Consider the following 14,665-nt stretch of genomic DNA (forward strand, 5'->3'; position numbering starts at 1 on the left):
TTGCCCACAACAGAAGTAAGGCTCACTGGTCTATAGTTACCAGGGTTGTCTCTACTCCCCTTCTTGAACAAGGGGACAACATTTGCTATCCTGCAGTCTTCTAGCACTATTCACACTTTCCAGAATTGCTAACACCTCCTCCTTATGAACTTCAATCCCGTCTAGTCTAGTAGCCTGTATCTTCGTATTCTCCTCGACAACATTGTCTTTTTCCTGTGTGAATACTGACGAAAAATATTCATTTAGCGCCTCTCCTATCTCCTCGGACTCGACGCACAACTTCTCACTACTGTCCTTGACTGGCCCTACTCTTACCCTAAGTCATTCTTTTATTCCTGACATACCTATAGAAAGCTTTCGAGTTTTCCTTGATCCTACCTGCCAAGGACTTCTCATGTCCCCTCCTGGCTCTTTTTAGCTCTCTCTTTAGGGCCTTCCTGGCTAACTTGTAATTCTCAAGTGCCCTAACTGAACCTTCACCTCTCATCTTTACACAAGCCTCCTTCTTTCTCTTGACAAGTGATTCAACTACTTTAGTAAACCACGGTTCCCTCGCATGACCACTTCCTCCCTGCCTGACAGGTACATACTTATCAAGGATACGCAGTAGCTGTTCCTTGAACAAGCTCCACATTTCAATTGTGCCCATCCCCTGCAGTTTCTTTCCCCATCCTATGCATCCTAAGTCTTGCCTAATCGCATCACAATTGCCTTTCCCCCAGCTATAACTCTTGCCCCGCGGTATATACCTATCCCTTTCCATCGCTAAAGTAAACGTAACCGAATTGTGGTCACTATCACCAAAATGCTCATCTACCTCCAAATCTAACACCTGGCCTGGTTCATTACCCAGTACCAAATCCAATGTCGCCTCGCCTCTTGTTGGCCTATCTACATACTGTGTCAGGAAACCCTCCTGCACACATTGGACAAAAACGGACCCATCTAAAGTACTCAAACTATAGCGTTTCCAGTCAATATTTGGAAAGTTAAAGTCCCCCATAACAACTACCCTGTTACTTTCGCTCCTATCCAGAATCATCTTTGAAATCCTTTCCTCTAAATCTCTGGAACTTTTCAGAGGCCTATAGAAAACTCCCAACAGGGTGGCCTCTCCTTTCCGGTTTCTAACTCAGCCCATACTACCTCAGTAGACGAGTCCTCATCAAACGTCCTTTCTGCCACCGTAATACTGTCCTTTACTAACAATGCCACATCTCCCCCTCTTTTACCACCTTCCCTGAGCTTACTGAAACATCCAAACCCCAGAACCTGCAACAACCATTCCTGTCCCTGCTCTATCCATGTCTCCGAAATGGGCACAACATCGAGGTCCCAGGTACCAACCCATGCTGCAAGTTCACCCACCTTATTCCAGATGCTCCTGGCATTTAAGTAGACACACTTCAAACCACCTTCCTGCCTGCACACTCCTGCGGCCTTGAAACCTTACTCATGACCTCGCTACTCTCAACCTCCTGTACACTGGAGCTACAATTCAGGTTCCCATCCCCCTGCTGAATTAGTTTAAACCCTCCCGAAGAGCATTAGCAAATTTCCCCCCCAGGATATTGGTACCCCTCTGGTTCAGGTGTGATTTGCCCAGTAACAAGATTAGCGGAAGTGCAGAGACATTGAGGTGTAATTGGGCACATCAGAAACATTGTTTACCAGAGGTCAGTGAGGCTATACAAATGCTAACCTCTAACCGCAAGGAATTTGAGAGAGATAGACAGCAAAATCCACAGGGTGGAATATCAAATAAACTGAACAATATAGCTGCTGGCACCTTCATTGAGGAAAGAGGCTAGTTCTCCATCCAACAGTCAGTCAGGCCAGTTCCATCTAACATTTAGATAAATGGCAGATATTCTCCTCTATAGATGCAGTTTTGTGCTTCAGTGAACCAGGAAGAGATGTGCTCCCAGACTTGGTCACCTAAGCAGTGCTGTGTGGAAACTATTAACTGGATTTGACCTATAAACTTACTAATCATGGATGTTGCTTGAGAAAAGGGATGTCTCAGGGAGTTCAGGGAACGTGGGTATATTTTGGGAACAAGAGATAACTTCAGATAAAACAGCATGTTTAGTTATTCACATACTTAAGTCTCATTGTGTTTTTATAGTCTTTTGTCATGTGTTTTTTTTCATTTACTTTAATAAATATTCTTTATTAATTAATTACACAATGATCGGAATACTCACAGTATTCGAAACAAAAATACACCACTAAGAACCAGTGTTTCAAGTTATCCTTTGGGGTGTTCAGACACTCTTGCAGGTAACGGGGTTCTTAACACCACAAGACTGATTAAAGTCACCAATTCAACATGTTGCTGACAAGGGCTGACCTTCTTCAAAAAACATGGAAAAGACCTAAAAGTAGCATTTTGAAGTTTGTGGGAGACAATATTACGATCTCACAACAGCATTTGAAATTAGAAAAAGGGATTTGTACTTCCGGGTGCGGCGATGATCAGCTGAGTCGCACGTTTCGGCACCTCCCGTTGGAGCGGACTTTGGGGCTCTTATTAGGAGCCCCAACGGCAATTTTTAACGGCCAAAATCACTGTGCGGTGAAATAGAAGGGAATCCCCCCGGATATATGTGGAAAAGGGAGAGGATAGCATCCGGATTGCAGTGGATCCTTTGGAGCAGCGGCAAGGAAGGGAAGCTCGAAGCAAGATGGCGTCGGAAGGTGGCCGTTTGGTATGGGGCCCGGAGCAACAAGAGTTCCTGCGGCGCTGTGTGGAAGAGCTGAAGAAGGTGGTGTTGGCCCCGATGCTACAGGCGATTGAAGGGCTAAAGGAGGCGCAGAAGACCCAGGAGCTGGAGCTTCGGGTCGTGAAGACAAAGGCTGCTGAAAATGAAGATGAAATACAGGGCCTGGTGGTGAAGACAGAGACGCACGAGGCACAGCACAAAAGGTGTGTGGAGAGGTTGGAAGCCCTGGAGAATAATTCGAGGAGGAAGAATTTAAGAGTCTTGGGTCTTCCCGAAGGCGCAGAGGGGGCGGACGTCGGGGCATATGTGAGCACGATGCTTCACTCGCTAATGGGATCGGAGGCCCCGACGGGCCCTTTGGAGGTGGAGGGAGCTTATCGAGTTCTGGCGCGAAGACCAAAGGCTGGAGAAATACCTCGAGCCATAGTGCTGAGGTTCCTGTGGGCGCCGGTGGGAAGGAAAGGGGAAGGAGAAGGGAACTGCGCCATTAGGGGCGGGGCCGAGTGGGAAACGCGGGAGTTGCTCCCGCGCTAGGGTAATTATGGCGGGAACAGGGACACAGGAAGGTGGGGGCCTCGCACAGTGAGAGGCCGAGGGCAAACGGGGAAGCCGAGGTCAGCCAGAGTTTGCTGACTTCTGGGAGTAACATGGGGGGTGTAATTACGCTAGAGGGGGATCTAGCGGAGGGGGGGTTTAACTGGGTTGCTGCTGCTAAGGGGAAGGGGGAGCTATTATGGGGCGGGGTGGTCGGGGGGGGGGGGTAAAGAGCCCCCCAACCCGGCCGATCACGTGGAACGTGAGAGGGCTGAATGGGCCGATTAAAAGGGCACGGGTACTCGCACACCTAAAGAAATTAAAGGCAGATGTGGTTATGTTGAAGGAGACGCATCTGAAACGGACAGACCAGGTTAGACTATGTAAAGGATGGGTGGGACAGGTGTTTCATTCAGGTCTAGATACGAAGCATAGGGAGGTGGCTATTTTAGTGGTGAAACGGGTACTGTTTGAGGCAAAGACCATAGTGGCGGACAGTGGGGGTAGATACGTGATGGTGAGTGGCAGATTGCAAGGGGAGGCGGTGGTTCTGGTGAACATATATGCCCCAAACTGGGATGATGCAAACTTCATGAGGCGTATGTTGGGGCGTATCCCGGACCTGGAGGCGGGAAAGTTTGTAATGTGGGGAGACTTCAATACGGTGCTTGATCCAGGGCTGGACCGGTCGAGGTCCAGGACCGGGAGGAGGCCGGCAGCGGCCAAGGTGCTTAAGGACTTCATGGAGCAGATGGGAGGAGTAGACCCCTGGAGATTTATTAGGCCTAGGAGTAAGGAGTTTTCATTTTCCCCCCATGTTCACAAGGTATATTCACGGATAGACTTTTTTGTCCTGGGAAGGGCACTGATCCTGAAGGTGACAGGGACGGAGTATACGGCCATAGCCATCTCGGACCACGCTCCACATTGGGTAGATCTGGAGGTAGGAGAGGAAAAAGAACAGCACCCACTCTGGAGAATGGATATGGGCTTATTGGCGGATGAGGGGGTATGTCTAAGGGTGAGGGGGTGTGTCGAAAGGTACTTGGAGCTTAATGACAATGGAGAGGTTCAGGTGGGAGTGGTCTGGGAGGCGTTGAAGGCGGTGGTCAGAGGGGAACTGATATCCATATGGGCACATAAAGGGAAGCAAGAGAGTAAAGAAAGGGAGCGAATGTTGAGAGAACTTTTGAGGGTGGATAGGCAATATGCAGAGGCACCGGAGGAGGGACTGTACAGGGAAAGACAAAGGTTACATGTGGAATTTGACCTGCTGACCACGGGTAAGGCAGAGGCACAGTGGAGGAGGGCACAGGGTGTACAGTATGAGTATGGAGAGAAGGCGAGCCGGCTACTGGCCCAACAATTGAGAAAGAGGGGAGCGGCGAGGGAGATAGGTGGGGTGAGAGATGAGGAGGGAGAGATGGAACGGGGAGCGGAGAGAGTGAACGGGGTGTTCAAGGCATTCTATGAGAGGTTGTATAAGGTTCAGCCCCCGAAAGGGAAGGAGGGAGTGATGCACTTCCTGGATCCGCTGGAATTCCCGAAGGTGGAGGAGCAGGAGAGGGCGGGACTGGGAGCACAGATTGAGGTGGAGGAGGTGATAAAGGGGATTGGGAGCATGCAGGCGGGGAAGGCCCCGGGACCGGATGGGTTCCCGGTGGAATTTTATAGGAAATATATGGACCTACTGGCCCCGCTTTTGACGAGAACCTTTAATGAGGCCAGGGAAAGGGGGAAGCTGCCCCCAACTATGTCGGAGGCGATGATATCGTTACTTTTGAAGAAGGAAAAAGACCCGCTGCAGTGTGGGTCCTACAGGCCCATTTCCCTTTTGAACGTAGATGCCAAGCTCCTGGCCAAGGTGATGGCGACGAGGATAGAGGATTGTGTCTCGGGGGTGGTCCACGAGGATCAAACTGGGTTCGTTAAGGGGAGACAGCTGAACACGAACATACGGAGGCTGCTAGGGGTGATGATGATGCTCCCACCAGAGGGGGAGGCGGAGATAGTGGTGGCGATGGATGCCGAGAAAGCATTCGAAAGAGTGGAGTGGGACTACCTGTGGGAAGTGTTGAGGAGATTTGGTTTTGGAGAAGGGTTTATTGGATGGGTACAGCTGCTATATAGGGCCCCGGTGGCAAGTGTGATCACGAACAGGCAGAGGTCTGACTACTTCCGTCTTTATAGAGGGACGAGGCAGGGGTGTCCCCTGTCTCCGTTACGGTTTGCATTGGCAATTGAGCCCCTGGCCATAGCATTGAGGGGCTCCAGGAAGTGGAGGGGAGTACTTAGGGGAGGAGAAGAACACCGGGTATCATTGTATGCAGATGATTTATTGCTGTATGTTGCGGACCCAGTGGAGGGGATGCCTGAGATAATGCAGACACTCAGGGAGTTTGGGGAATTCTCGGGGTACAAATTGAATATGGGGAAGAGTGAGTTGTTTGTGGTGCATCCGGGGGAGCAGAGTAGGGGAATAGATGATTTACCGCTGAGGAAGGTAACAAGAGATTTCCGGTACTTAGGGATTCAGATAGCCAGGAGTTGGGGAACCTTACATAGGCTAAATCTAACACGATTGGTGGAACAGATGGAGGAGGATTTTAAGAGATGGGACATGGTGCCCCTGTCAAAGGTGGGTAGGGTGCAGGCGGTCAAAATGGTAGTCCTCCCGAGATTCCTTTTTGTGTTTCAGTGCCTCCCGGTGATGGTCACAAAGGCTTTTTTCAAGAAAATCGAGAAGTGTCATGAGTTTTGTGTGGGCTGGGAAGACCCCGAGAGTGAGGAGGGGGTTTTTGCAGCGTAGCAGGGATAGGGGGGGGGACTGTCAGTACCGAGCTTAAGTGAGTACTATTGGGCCACCAATATCTCAATGGCGTGTAAGTGGATGGGAGAAGGGGAGGGAGCGGCGTGGAAGAGATTGGAGATGGTGTCCTGCAAAGGAACCAGCCTACAAGCACTGGCGACGGCGCCGTTGCCGTTCTCCCCGAAGAAATACACCACAAGTCCAGTGGTGGTGGCAACACTGAAAATTTGGGGGCAGTGGAGACGGCATAGGGGAATGACGGGAGCCTCGGTGTGGTCCCCAATAAGAAATAATCATAGGTTTGTCCCAGGGAGAATAGATGGGGGATTTAGAGCATGGCAGAGAGCTGGGATTGTGCAACTGAGGGATCTGTTCCTAGACGGGACGTTTGTGAGTCTGGGAGCGCTGACGGAAAAATATGGGCTGCCCCAAGGGAATGCATTTCGGTACATGCAACTGAGGGCTTTTGCGAGGCAACAGGGGAGGGAATTCCCGCAGCTCCCGACGCAGGAGATTCAGGATAGAGTGATCTCAGGGACATGGGTGGGGGATGGTAGGGTGTCAGGTATATACAGGGAAATGAGAGACGAGGGGGAGATCATGGTGGATGAGCTGAAGGGAAAATGGGAAGAAGAGCTGGGGGAAGAGATTGAAGAGGGGCTGTGGGCAGATGCCCTACGTAGGGTAAACTCTTCGTCCTCGTGCGCCAGGCTTAGCCTGATACAATTCAAGGTTTTGCACAGGGTGCATATGACCGGAGCAAGGCTCAGTAAATTTTTTTGGGTAGAGGATAGGTGTGGGAGATGCTCGAGGAGCCCAGCAAACCACACCCACATGTTTTGGTCATGCCGGGCACTGCAGGGGTTCTGGGTGGGGGTGGCAAATGTGCTTTCGAAGGTGGTGGGGGTCCGGGTCGAGCCAAGCTGGGGGTTGGCTATATTTGGGGTTGCAGAAGAGCCGGGAGTGCAGGAGGCGAGAGAGGCTGATGTTTTGGCCTTTGCGTCTCCAGTAGCCCGGCGAAGGATATTGCTTATGTGGAAGGAAGCCAAACCACCGGGCGTGAAGACCTGGATAAACGACATGGCAGGGTTTATAAAACTAGAACGGATAAAGTTCACACTAAGGGGTTCGGCTCAAGGGTTCACCAGGCGGTGGCAACCGTTCATTAACTACCTCGAAGAACGATAAAGGAAATGGGAAGGTAACAGCAGCAACCCAGGGGGGAGGGGGGGGGGGGGGGGTCAGGTGGTCCTCAGGGGTGTTTTTGTAAAGATATTGGTACTTGGTTATGTATATTGAATTGCTAATTTTATTATTTGGGAGAGCTATTATTTTTGTTATGGCAGTTGCCATTTAGTTTATATATTATTTATTTATTTGTTAAAAACGGTCACTGTTATTTATATTGTTTTATTGTTGTAAAAAGTGGAAAAACCTTTGTCCTGTTTTGTTTGGCCGAAAAATTTGAATAAAATATTTTTTTATTTTTTTTTTTTTTAAAAAGAAAAAGGGATTTGATCTTCCAGGCGTAAATCCTGATTCTTGGGTTTGCTCTCATGAACTTCCATCTATTTAATAAATTGGAGAAAAACTCAACTGCTGCTAAAAACAATTCTAAATGAGTGTTTGGTTGATTGCGTTAATAATAAAGAAAATTTCTTGGAAGACCATAATTGACATTAGTGAAGTGATCATCATAGTAAAATGAACCCTTTACACTTAGTGCTGTACACTTTTAAAGCATCTGGACTATTGAAGGCAAAGTATCATAATTGGTTTGCTTTAAGAGGAAAGGAGCCAGAGTTAAAACAGTCAGATTGACAGCCCACTGTGAAAAGAACTTGATAAAAACATTTCCAGAAGAGTGACTGAAACTAGGGCACTGGAAAGACAGTGGACTTGGCATTCTGACATGATATGGGTCATCTTCATTCAAAACTATCTTGTGAATCTCTACATTTTTGATCAAGTTATCCTGCAGTAATTTCTTTTAAAAATACCAAATTGTGAACAGGAAATTGATTGTTTATTGCCCATCTCTTTCAAGATCACATACCAGGTCTTGGGTTCGCAATCTCAGAAGGGGATGAGTATTTTAGCAAGGACGTGTATTTTAAAATTAAGGAGCTGTCGGCCCGGTAGACAGTGTCGATTAGTAAGCAAAGGGGGTGATGCTGACTAGCCGAGAGTTAGAATACAGCCAGCAAAGTCTGGGTGAACTCAAATCTATTTAGGGCAGGAATTGCAAAAGAATAACACGTCAGCTGGCCCAAGCAGAGTTACCAAAAAGAAATTAGGAAGAAGGTAGTATGTTGCCTGTATGCATTCTCAACTGAAAAGATGGAGAAAGTCAACAGAGATTGGAAAAGGAATAAAGAAATATTGAATGAAAAGAACAAAATAGGCACAATGGAATTACAACCATACTGCTTCTGTAACCTAAATGTAGAACCATGGGTCACCACGGTGCTAATGCCATTGGAAACACAGAAAGCCAGCCAGCCCTAGTCTTGAAATACAGGTTGAGCAGGATATGGAGAACAAGAGGCTACCAAATTAACTAAATTCAAAAGACCTTTGACTGTGCCAAATTTTCAAATTCCAGTTTAAAAATTCCACTTGCAAGACCGGGTAACTACCATCCTCAAAAATAGTCTTACAACACCAGGTTAAAGTCCAACAGGTTTGTTTCAAATCACTAGCTTTCGGGGCACTGCTCCTTCCTCAGGTGAATCACCTTAACCTGGTGTTGTAAGACTTCTTACTGTGCTCACCCCAGTCCAATGCCGGCATTTCCACATCATCCTCAAAAATGCCATTCAGACTTGCTTGTACAGAGAATCATGCACGTGATCAAATACTACTGCCCGGGATTTCACTCACTTCCAGGTCATCAAGCAAAACAGTAGCAGGTGGAGGTCTGCACTAAAAAAAACTCAGTTTGCCATTTTGATACAAAAATTGTTCCGTTTCAGTAGCATTGCTTTGCCTTTGTCTTGTTGGCGAAGGAAAGAAGGACGCAACACCAAATTAAAGTTGGCAAATATCCTCGGGCTAAAATGCAGACCCAATGACAAAAGCAGCGGTGACTGAATCCAAACTGATAAAACTGGGACCCACAATATGTTTTATTTGAATTTGCCTGTTTCTTGAGCCATTTTGTTAAAGATTCAAATTTTCAAACCAAGGGGCTAAAGAGAAAACCAGAAATTACATATGATTGAAACCTGAAGAAATCTAGGTCATGGGTCTGGAGGCAGATTCATTCCAAGGTCCTACAGAAGACAATAGATACTCAACAACCCCACATGAATTAAGACAGAGGGCAACTTCGACAATGCAGCTGTCTCTCAGCGCTCTATTGAAGTATCTGCCTAGATAATGCACTCCAGACTGAAGTGGAGTCTGAACACACTACCCTCAAACGAACATGTCACCAACTGAGCCAACCAAGACGAGGAATCCACACGAACCTACAGCCTCTTTCAGTCCCATCTACTTTTCTACAAATTAAAACAAATGGGTTAAGAAATCACACTGTCTGTGGTGTTCAGTGAGCACATTGGTACAGTATAATTATGGTAGGAACAACAGAAAACACTTACTCAGCTCTGCACACAGCCAGAGGACAGCACAAGGGAAAAAGAAGGCAAAAAGAGTCAGCACCACTGCACCAAATAGTCGTTTTACTAGAGCATTTGGGGATTATCTGGGGTACCACAGCTATTAAAGGATTATGGATGCCTCTGCAGTGAAAATTTTAGATTGTGTCAAGTAACAGACCGCTGGAGATTTACATTAGCAAAACAGCACAAGGTTATCTATGTCTTGGAGCATTTGCAGTATTTCCCACAAGGTTTCAGTACAGTTTGGGATTATCTTTTTACCAAAGCATTCCTCAGCTGGATCTTGTTTACATCACAAGTCACTCTAGAGAAAGACATAGGTATGGAATAACTATTAATAATATTAGATGTGTTGTCTATATAAATCAAGTACCTCGAGCTCTTCAGTTTTTCCTATCACATGAAAAGCAGTGTTATATTAATCAAGATTTTGTTATGGTCAACAGAAAATGGCTACCCCTGCATTGATCAATGTTTTACACAGCAGAGCCGGAGGTGTATCACAAGCTCAGCCCAAATATTCTCCAATTTAAAAATCAACAGTCAATAACATTCAAAATGCAAATTAGTATAGCTTCCAACCTGGAGGAGATGGGTCCAAATGGCGTCCTGAAACAAGATACCCCTCGCTGCCTACGTTTTCGGAATGCCTGTTCCACCAACTTTGCCTCCGATGAAGGGTCGATTCTCCAAAATGACCCTTTCCCAGGTTCTTCCTGCGACCGTGGCACTTTGATAAAATAGCGGTTTAAAGAAAGATTGTGGCGGATTGAATTCTGTCTCAAAGGAAAAAAAATATACTGAAAGTTCAACTGCAGATAAAAACACATGGTCAGATTGACTGAACAAAACACAGCAATTATTTTAGCTTCATTGCAAGGGCTTTTAACTTTCAAGTCAAAAATAAACTTTGCATAGAATCATACAGAAGAGAAGGAGGTCATGTGGCCATCATGTCTGTGCCAGCTCCATGAAAGAATTATCCAAATCAGTCCCATCCCTTTACTCTTTCCCGAGAACCCTGAAAATCATTATTTCTAAGTTCATATCCAATTCCAAACGTACATTATAAAAATATAGGGCAAAGCACATATCAGGAAGAGCTTATAGTCCATTCAGGGGAACATTCACGTGCCAAGAATATGGCACACCCATTGTATAGCTCTCCTTTCTGTATTACAACTTCTGGTTTGCAGCCCAACAAGAGATCCATCTGCTGAGTGAGTGCTGCATATTGCGTCAAACCACAAATCTAGTTTTGCTGGCTTTAAACATACTTGCAGAAGTCTGGGCCTGTTGGCAAGATGAAAAGATTAATCTTTTATTATTTGTCCTGCTGGATGGAAGGTTAATGTTTTTTAAAATTCCCCCACACGATTTAATTTTTCCTTTGTCTTTTAAGAAAAAAAAAAAAAACGATTTTTCTAGCATTTTAAGAGTATTGGGGCTGATTCTCTGAGCCCGGCGCCGGGCCGGAGAATCGCCACAACCGCGCCACGACGCCGGCACGCGATTCTCCAAGGTGCGGAGAATCGGCTCCATTTGCGCCGGCGCATTTGGCGCAGCGGCTGGAATCGGCGGGGCCACAGATTCCCCGGACTGATGGGCCGAGCGGCCACGACAGAGTCCCGCCGGCGCCGTTCAACCCTGGTCGCTGCCGGCGGGAACACTGCGCGAAACGGTCGGGGGGGGGGGGGGGGGGGGGGGGCAGCCTGTGGGGGGGGGTCTCCGATGGGGTCTGGCCTGCGATCGGCGGGCCGGCCTCTCTCTCGCTCTCCTCCCCCCAGTCCCCCCAGGCCTACTTCCCTGCGTGGCTGGCCCCTGAACACCGCCACCATGTTGAGTCGGGGCCAGCGCGCTAAAGAAGTCCCCCGCTTGCGCAGGTTGGCACGGCCCAACTGCGCATACGCGGGTTGGTGCGGCACCAATTTGGTGCCGGGAAAGGAGGCTGGAGCGGGGTGAACTGCTCCAGCATCGTGCTAGCCCCCTGTGGGGGACAGAATAGGTTGTGCCCGAGCCTGGTTCGCGCCGTCGTGAAACGCGACAGGGTTCACGATGGCGCAAACACGTGGGTTCCATTTGGGAGAATCGGCCCCAATGTTTTTAATATTTTCCACAGGCTTGCATAATGACCATATTATGACCAAAGCAGCCAGCCCACATGTCACATTCTAGCATAGGTTTCATAATATGGAAATTGGATTGTGAAGGAACCTTTCAATCCACCATCAAGAACCTAAAAGTTAAAACATAGCAATGGAACATTGCTTTCAATTAAGAATCTCTTAATCAACAATAAATCTGGGGGGGAAACTTCTCACATTAGGCTCGTGTCCCAATAAATCCCAATTCCTGGCAAAAAACAGGAATTATTTTTGTTAATTAAGAAATTACTTTCAGGAGGAATGGGTCCTTTCACCTTTAGGATAGGGGTATCGGAACTACCTAGACAGATAGGACAATAATTTATTTTTTCAATAAATTTCAAGGAACTCTGCTGAAAACGAGTTTTGAGTTTTCAGGACAGAACTTAACAATAAACACCCATTATATCGGCATGAACAATGAAGAATGCCGTACCAGCAGAAAGAATGTGATTTACATGGGGCATGATTCTCTGCCGGTGTGATTCTCCGTTTTGCCGGCAGCTGGGGGTTTCCCGACAGCGTGGGGCTGCCCCACATTGACTGGCCGGCGTAACGGAGCATCCCGCCGGCGGGTCGGGTCAGAAAAATGGCGCGGCGGGGTGGAGAATCCAGCCCATGGTCTCTCATTATTCACTACACATTATTTTCATTTGGAAACAAAGTTTCCGACTTTCTTCAGCCTGTGACGGATTGGTAAGTATGACCATCACCTCGGCTTTGACCCCAAATACTGCATCTATACCACTCAAGTGAACCATCCGTTTCTTTGCATAATCCACATAGTTAAGAGTTGAAGCACACGCTCAATAAACAGGGTCTGTAAATTAAAGTTCATTGATGGCAACGCTCAAGATCTCACCACATCTTCAGATTATAGAATTATATCCAGAACCATAGAATGATGCAGCACAGAAAGAGGCCATTCGGCCCATCATCCCTGTGGCAGCTTTAACTCTTTCTCATAGCTGAACAACTTTTCCCGCTTCAAGTATACACACAACACACACACACACTTGTGAACTTCAGTACTGATATAGGGATAAAGAGTGTATACTTTGACTTGGTGGGATGTAACAATTGATGCTCTCCATGCATCTGTATCGTGGCCTCAACATTTCATCGTATTTCTCAAAGATTTAGAAGAAGGAATACAGAGAAGTATATTCAAATTGATTGATAAATATGTAGCGTGGATGGAAGCAGGATGAACAGGCAAATTCAATGGGCAAAACTAAGGCAAACGGAGCTCAATACAGGCAAATATGCGGTCATCCACTTTCAATTCAAGAAATCAGAGTAGTGAGAAACTAGGAACTGTGAAGGAGGAAGAAGATTTGATTGTCCAAGAACATGCACCTCATTAAAGCAATTGTGCACAGGCATAAAAACGTTAATGAAATGGTGATTTCTGCAAATTGAAATGGTGGGAGGGTGAAAGGACAAAAGTTATGCTTCAGTTTTATAGAGTCTTGGTCAGATCCAACTGAAGTACTACATTAATTCTTGGCAACACAAAAAGGATATATTGGCCTTGGAGGTGGTGCAGGGTAGATAACCAGAAAGACACCACGGCTGAAATAAATTGAATTAGGATGTCAGATGACATCACCTAATTTATCATTCATGGCATAACCAGATAAATTATTCTCATTTATAAATTTCTATGCCAATGCCAGTTCATGAGTTCACCCACCTGCCACCCTTTGTCAGCTGTCCTGTAGTACGGATAATGCTTTGTGATATGTGCGTAGATGCCGCTTAGTGTTAGCTGTTTGTCCTGAGCAGAAGATATGGCCTGTACAATCAGCTGTGCATAGGAATAAGGGGGCTTTGAATCATCCTGGACAAAAAAAGAGAATCAACATTAACAAAAACATAGGCACACATGGAGATGGTAAACCTTTTTGAAAAATGGTTAGGGTCAGAATTTCAACAGAATGTTATTTGTAAATTTAATCAGTTTTAACTTAAAACGTCCATGCTAATATATTGGGTAGGATGTAAACACCCTCAAACGATACATTCCTGTAAAGGTTCTGAAGCATGTAGTAAAGGACAATGGTGATGTACTCTGAGCACTTGTGGTTCAATTAGGGATTGATATAGTGCACCTAGAAGCTGACAATTTCAATTTTCACTCTCGGCTCATAGATCATAGAATTTACAGTGCAGAAGGAGGACATTCGGCCCGTCGAGTCTGCACCGGCTCTTGGAAAGAGCACCCTACCCAAGGTCAACACCCCCACCCTATCCCCATAACCCAGTAACCCCACCCAACACTAAGGGCAATTTTGGAGACGAAGGGCAATTTATCATGTCCAATCCACCTAACCTGCACATATCTTTGGACTCTGGGAGGAAACCGGAGCACCCGGAGGAAACCCACGCATACACGGGGAGGATGTGCAGACTCCATACAGACAGTGACCCAAGTCGGAATCGAACCTGGGACCCTGGAGCTGTGAAGCAATTGTGCTATCCACAATGCTACCGTGCTGCCCGTGCGGCTCCACATGAAGATAGATGACGTGGACCAGGAAAATCCTTATTTGGATCTCTGGTCCTTGCTAAGCTAATTGATCTCAGCTGGATACTCGTTATCTGAAGCATTTTGGATCAGAATCCCCAAGCTGGAGTGAGAGAGGAGGTGGACGAAAAGCAGAGGGTGAAACAGAAGGCGTTTCCAGTGTGGATCACGATTTGCCTGAAACCGTACTTGTTGATATTGGGCAACAACAGCCTACTGAAATCTAATGCCTAGAATCACGTATGAAGACTTGGAGAAGATAGTAAGACGACTGCTGACATATTTGGACCAAATGA

At 46.8% G+C, this 14,665-nt stretch overlaps 1 protein-coding gene across 1 annotated transcript in view; it reads right to left on the reverse strand.

The window, feature by feature from the left end:
* The window catches only part of foxk1 (forkhead box K1), a 152,150-nt gene that overhangs the window by 20,915 nt on the left and 116,570 nt on the right, over window positions 1-14,665 (reverse strand). The window contains exons 4-5 of the mRNA XM_072480954.1: window positions 13,536-13,682; window positions 10,278-10,471 (exon numbers count right to left, since the gene is read on the reverse strand). Coding sequence (XP_072337055.1) covers window positions 10,278-10,471; window positions 13,536-13,682 — 341 coding nt within the window. The remainder of the gene's footprint in view (window positions 1-10,277; window positions 10,472-13,535; window positions 13,683-14,665) is intronic.

Source organism: Scyliorhinus torazame, chromosome 17, assembly GCF_047496885.1.
Source record: "Scyliorhinus torazame isolate Kashiwa2021f chromosome 17, sScyTor2.1, whole genome shotgun sequence".
NCBI lineage: Eukaryota > Metazoa > Chordata > Chondrichthyes > Carcharhiniformes > Scyliorhinidae > Scyliorhinus > Scyliorhinus torazame.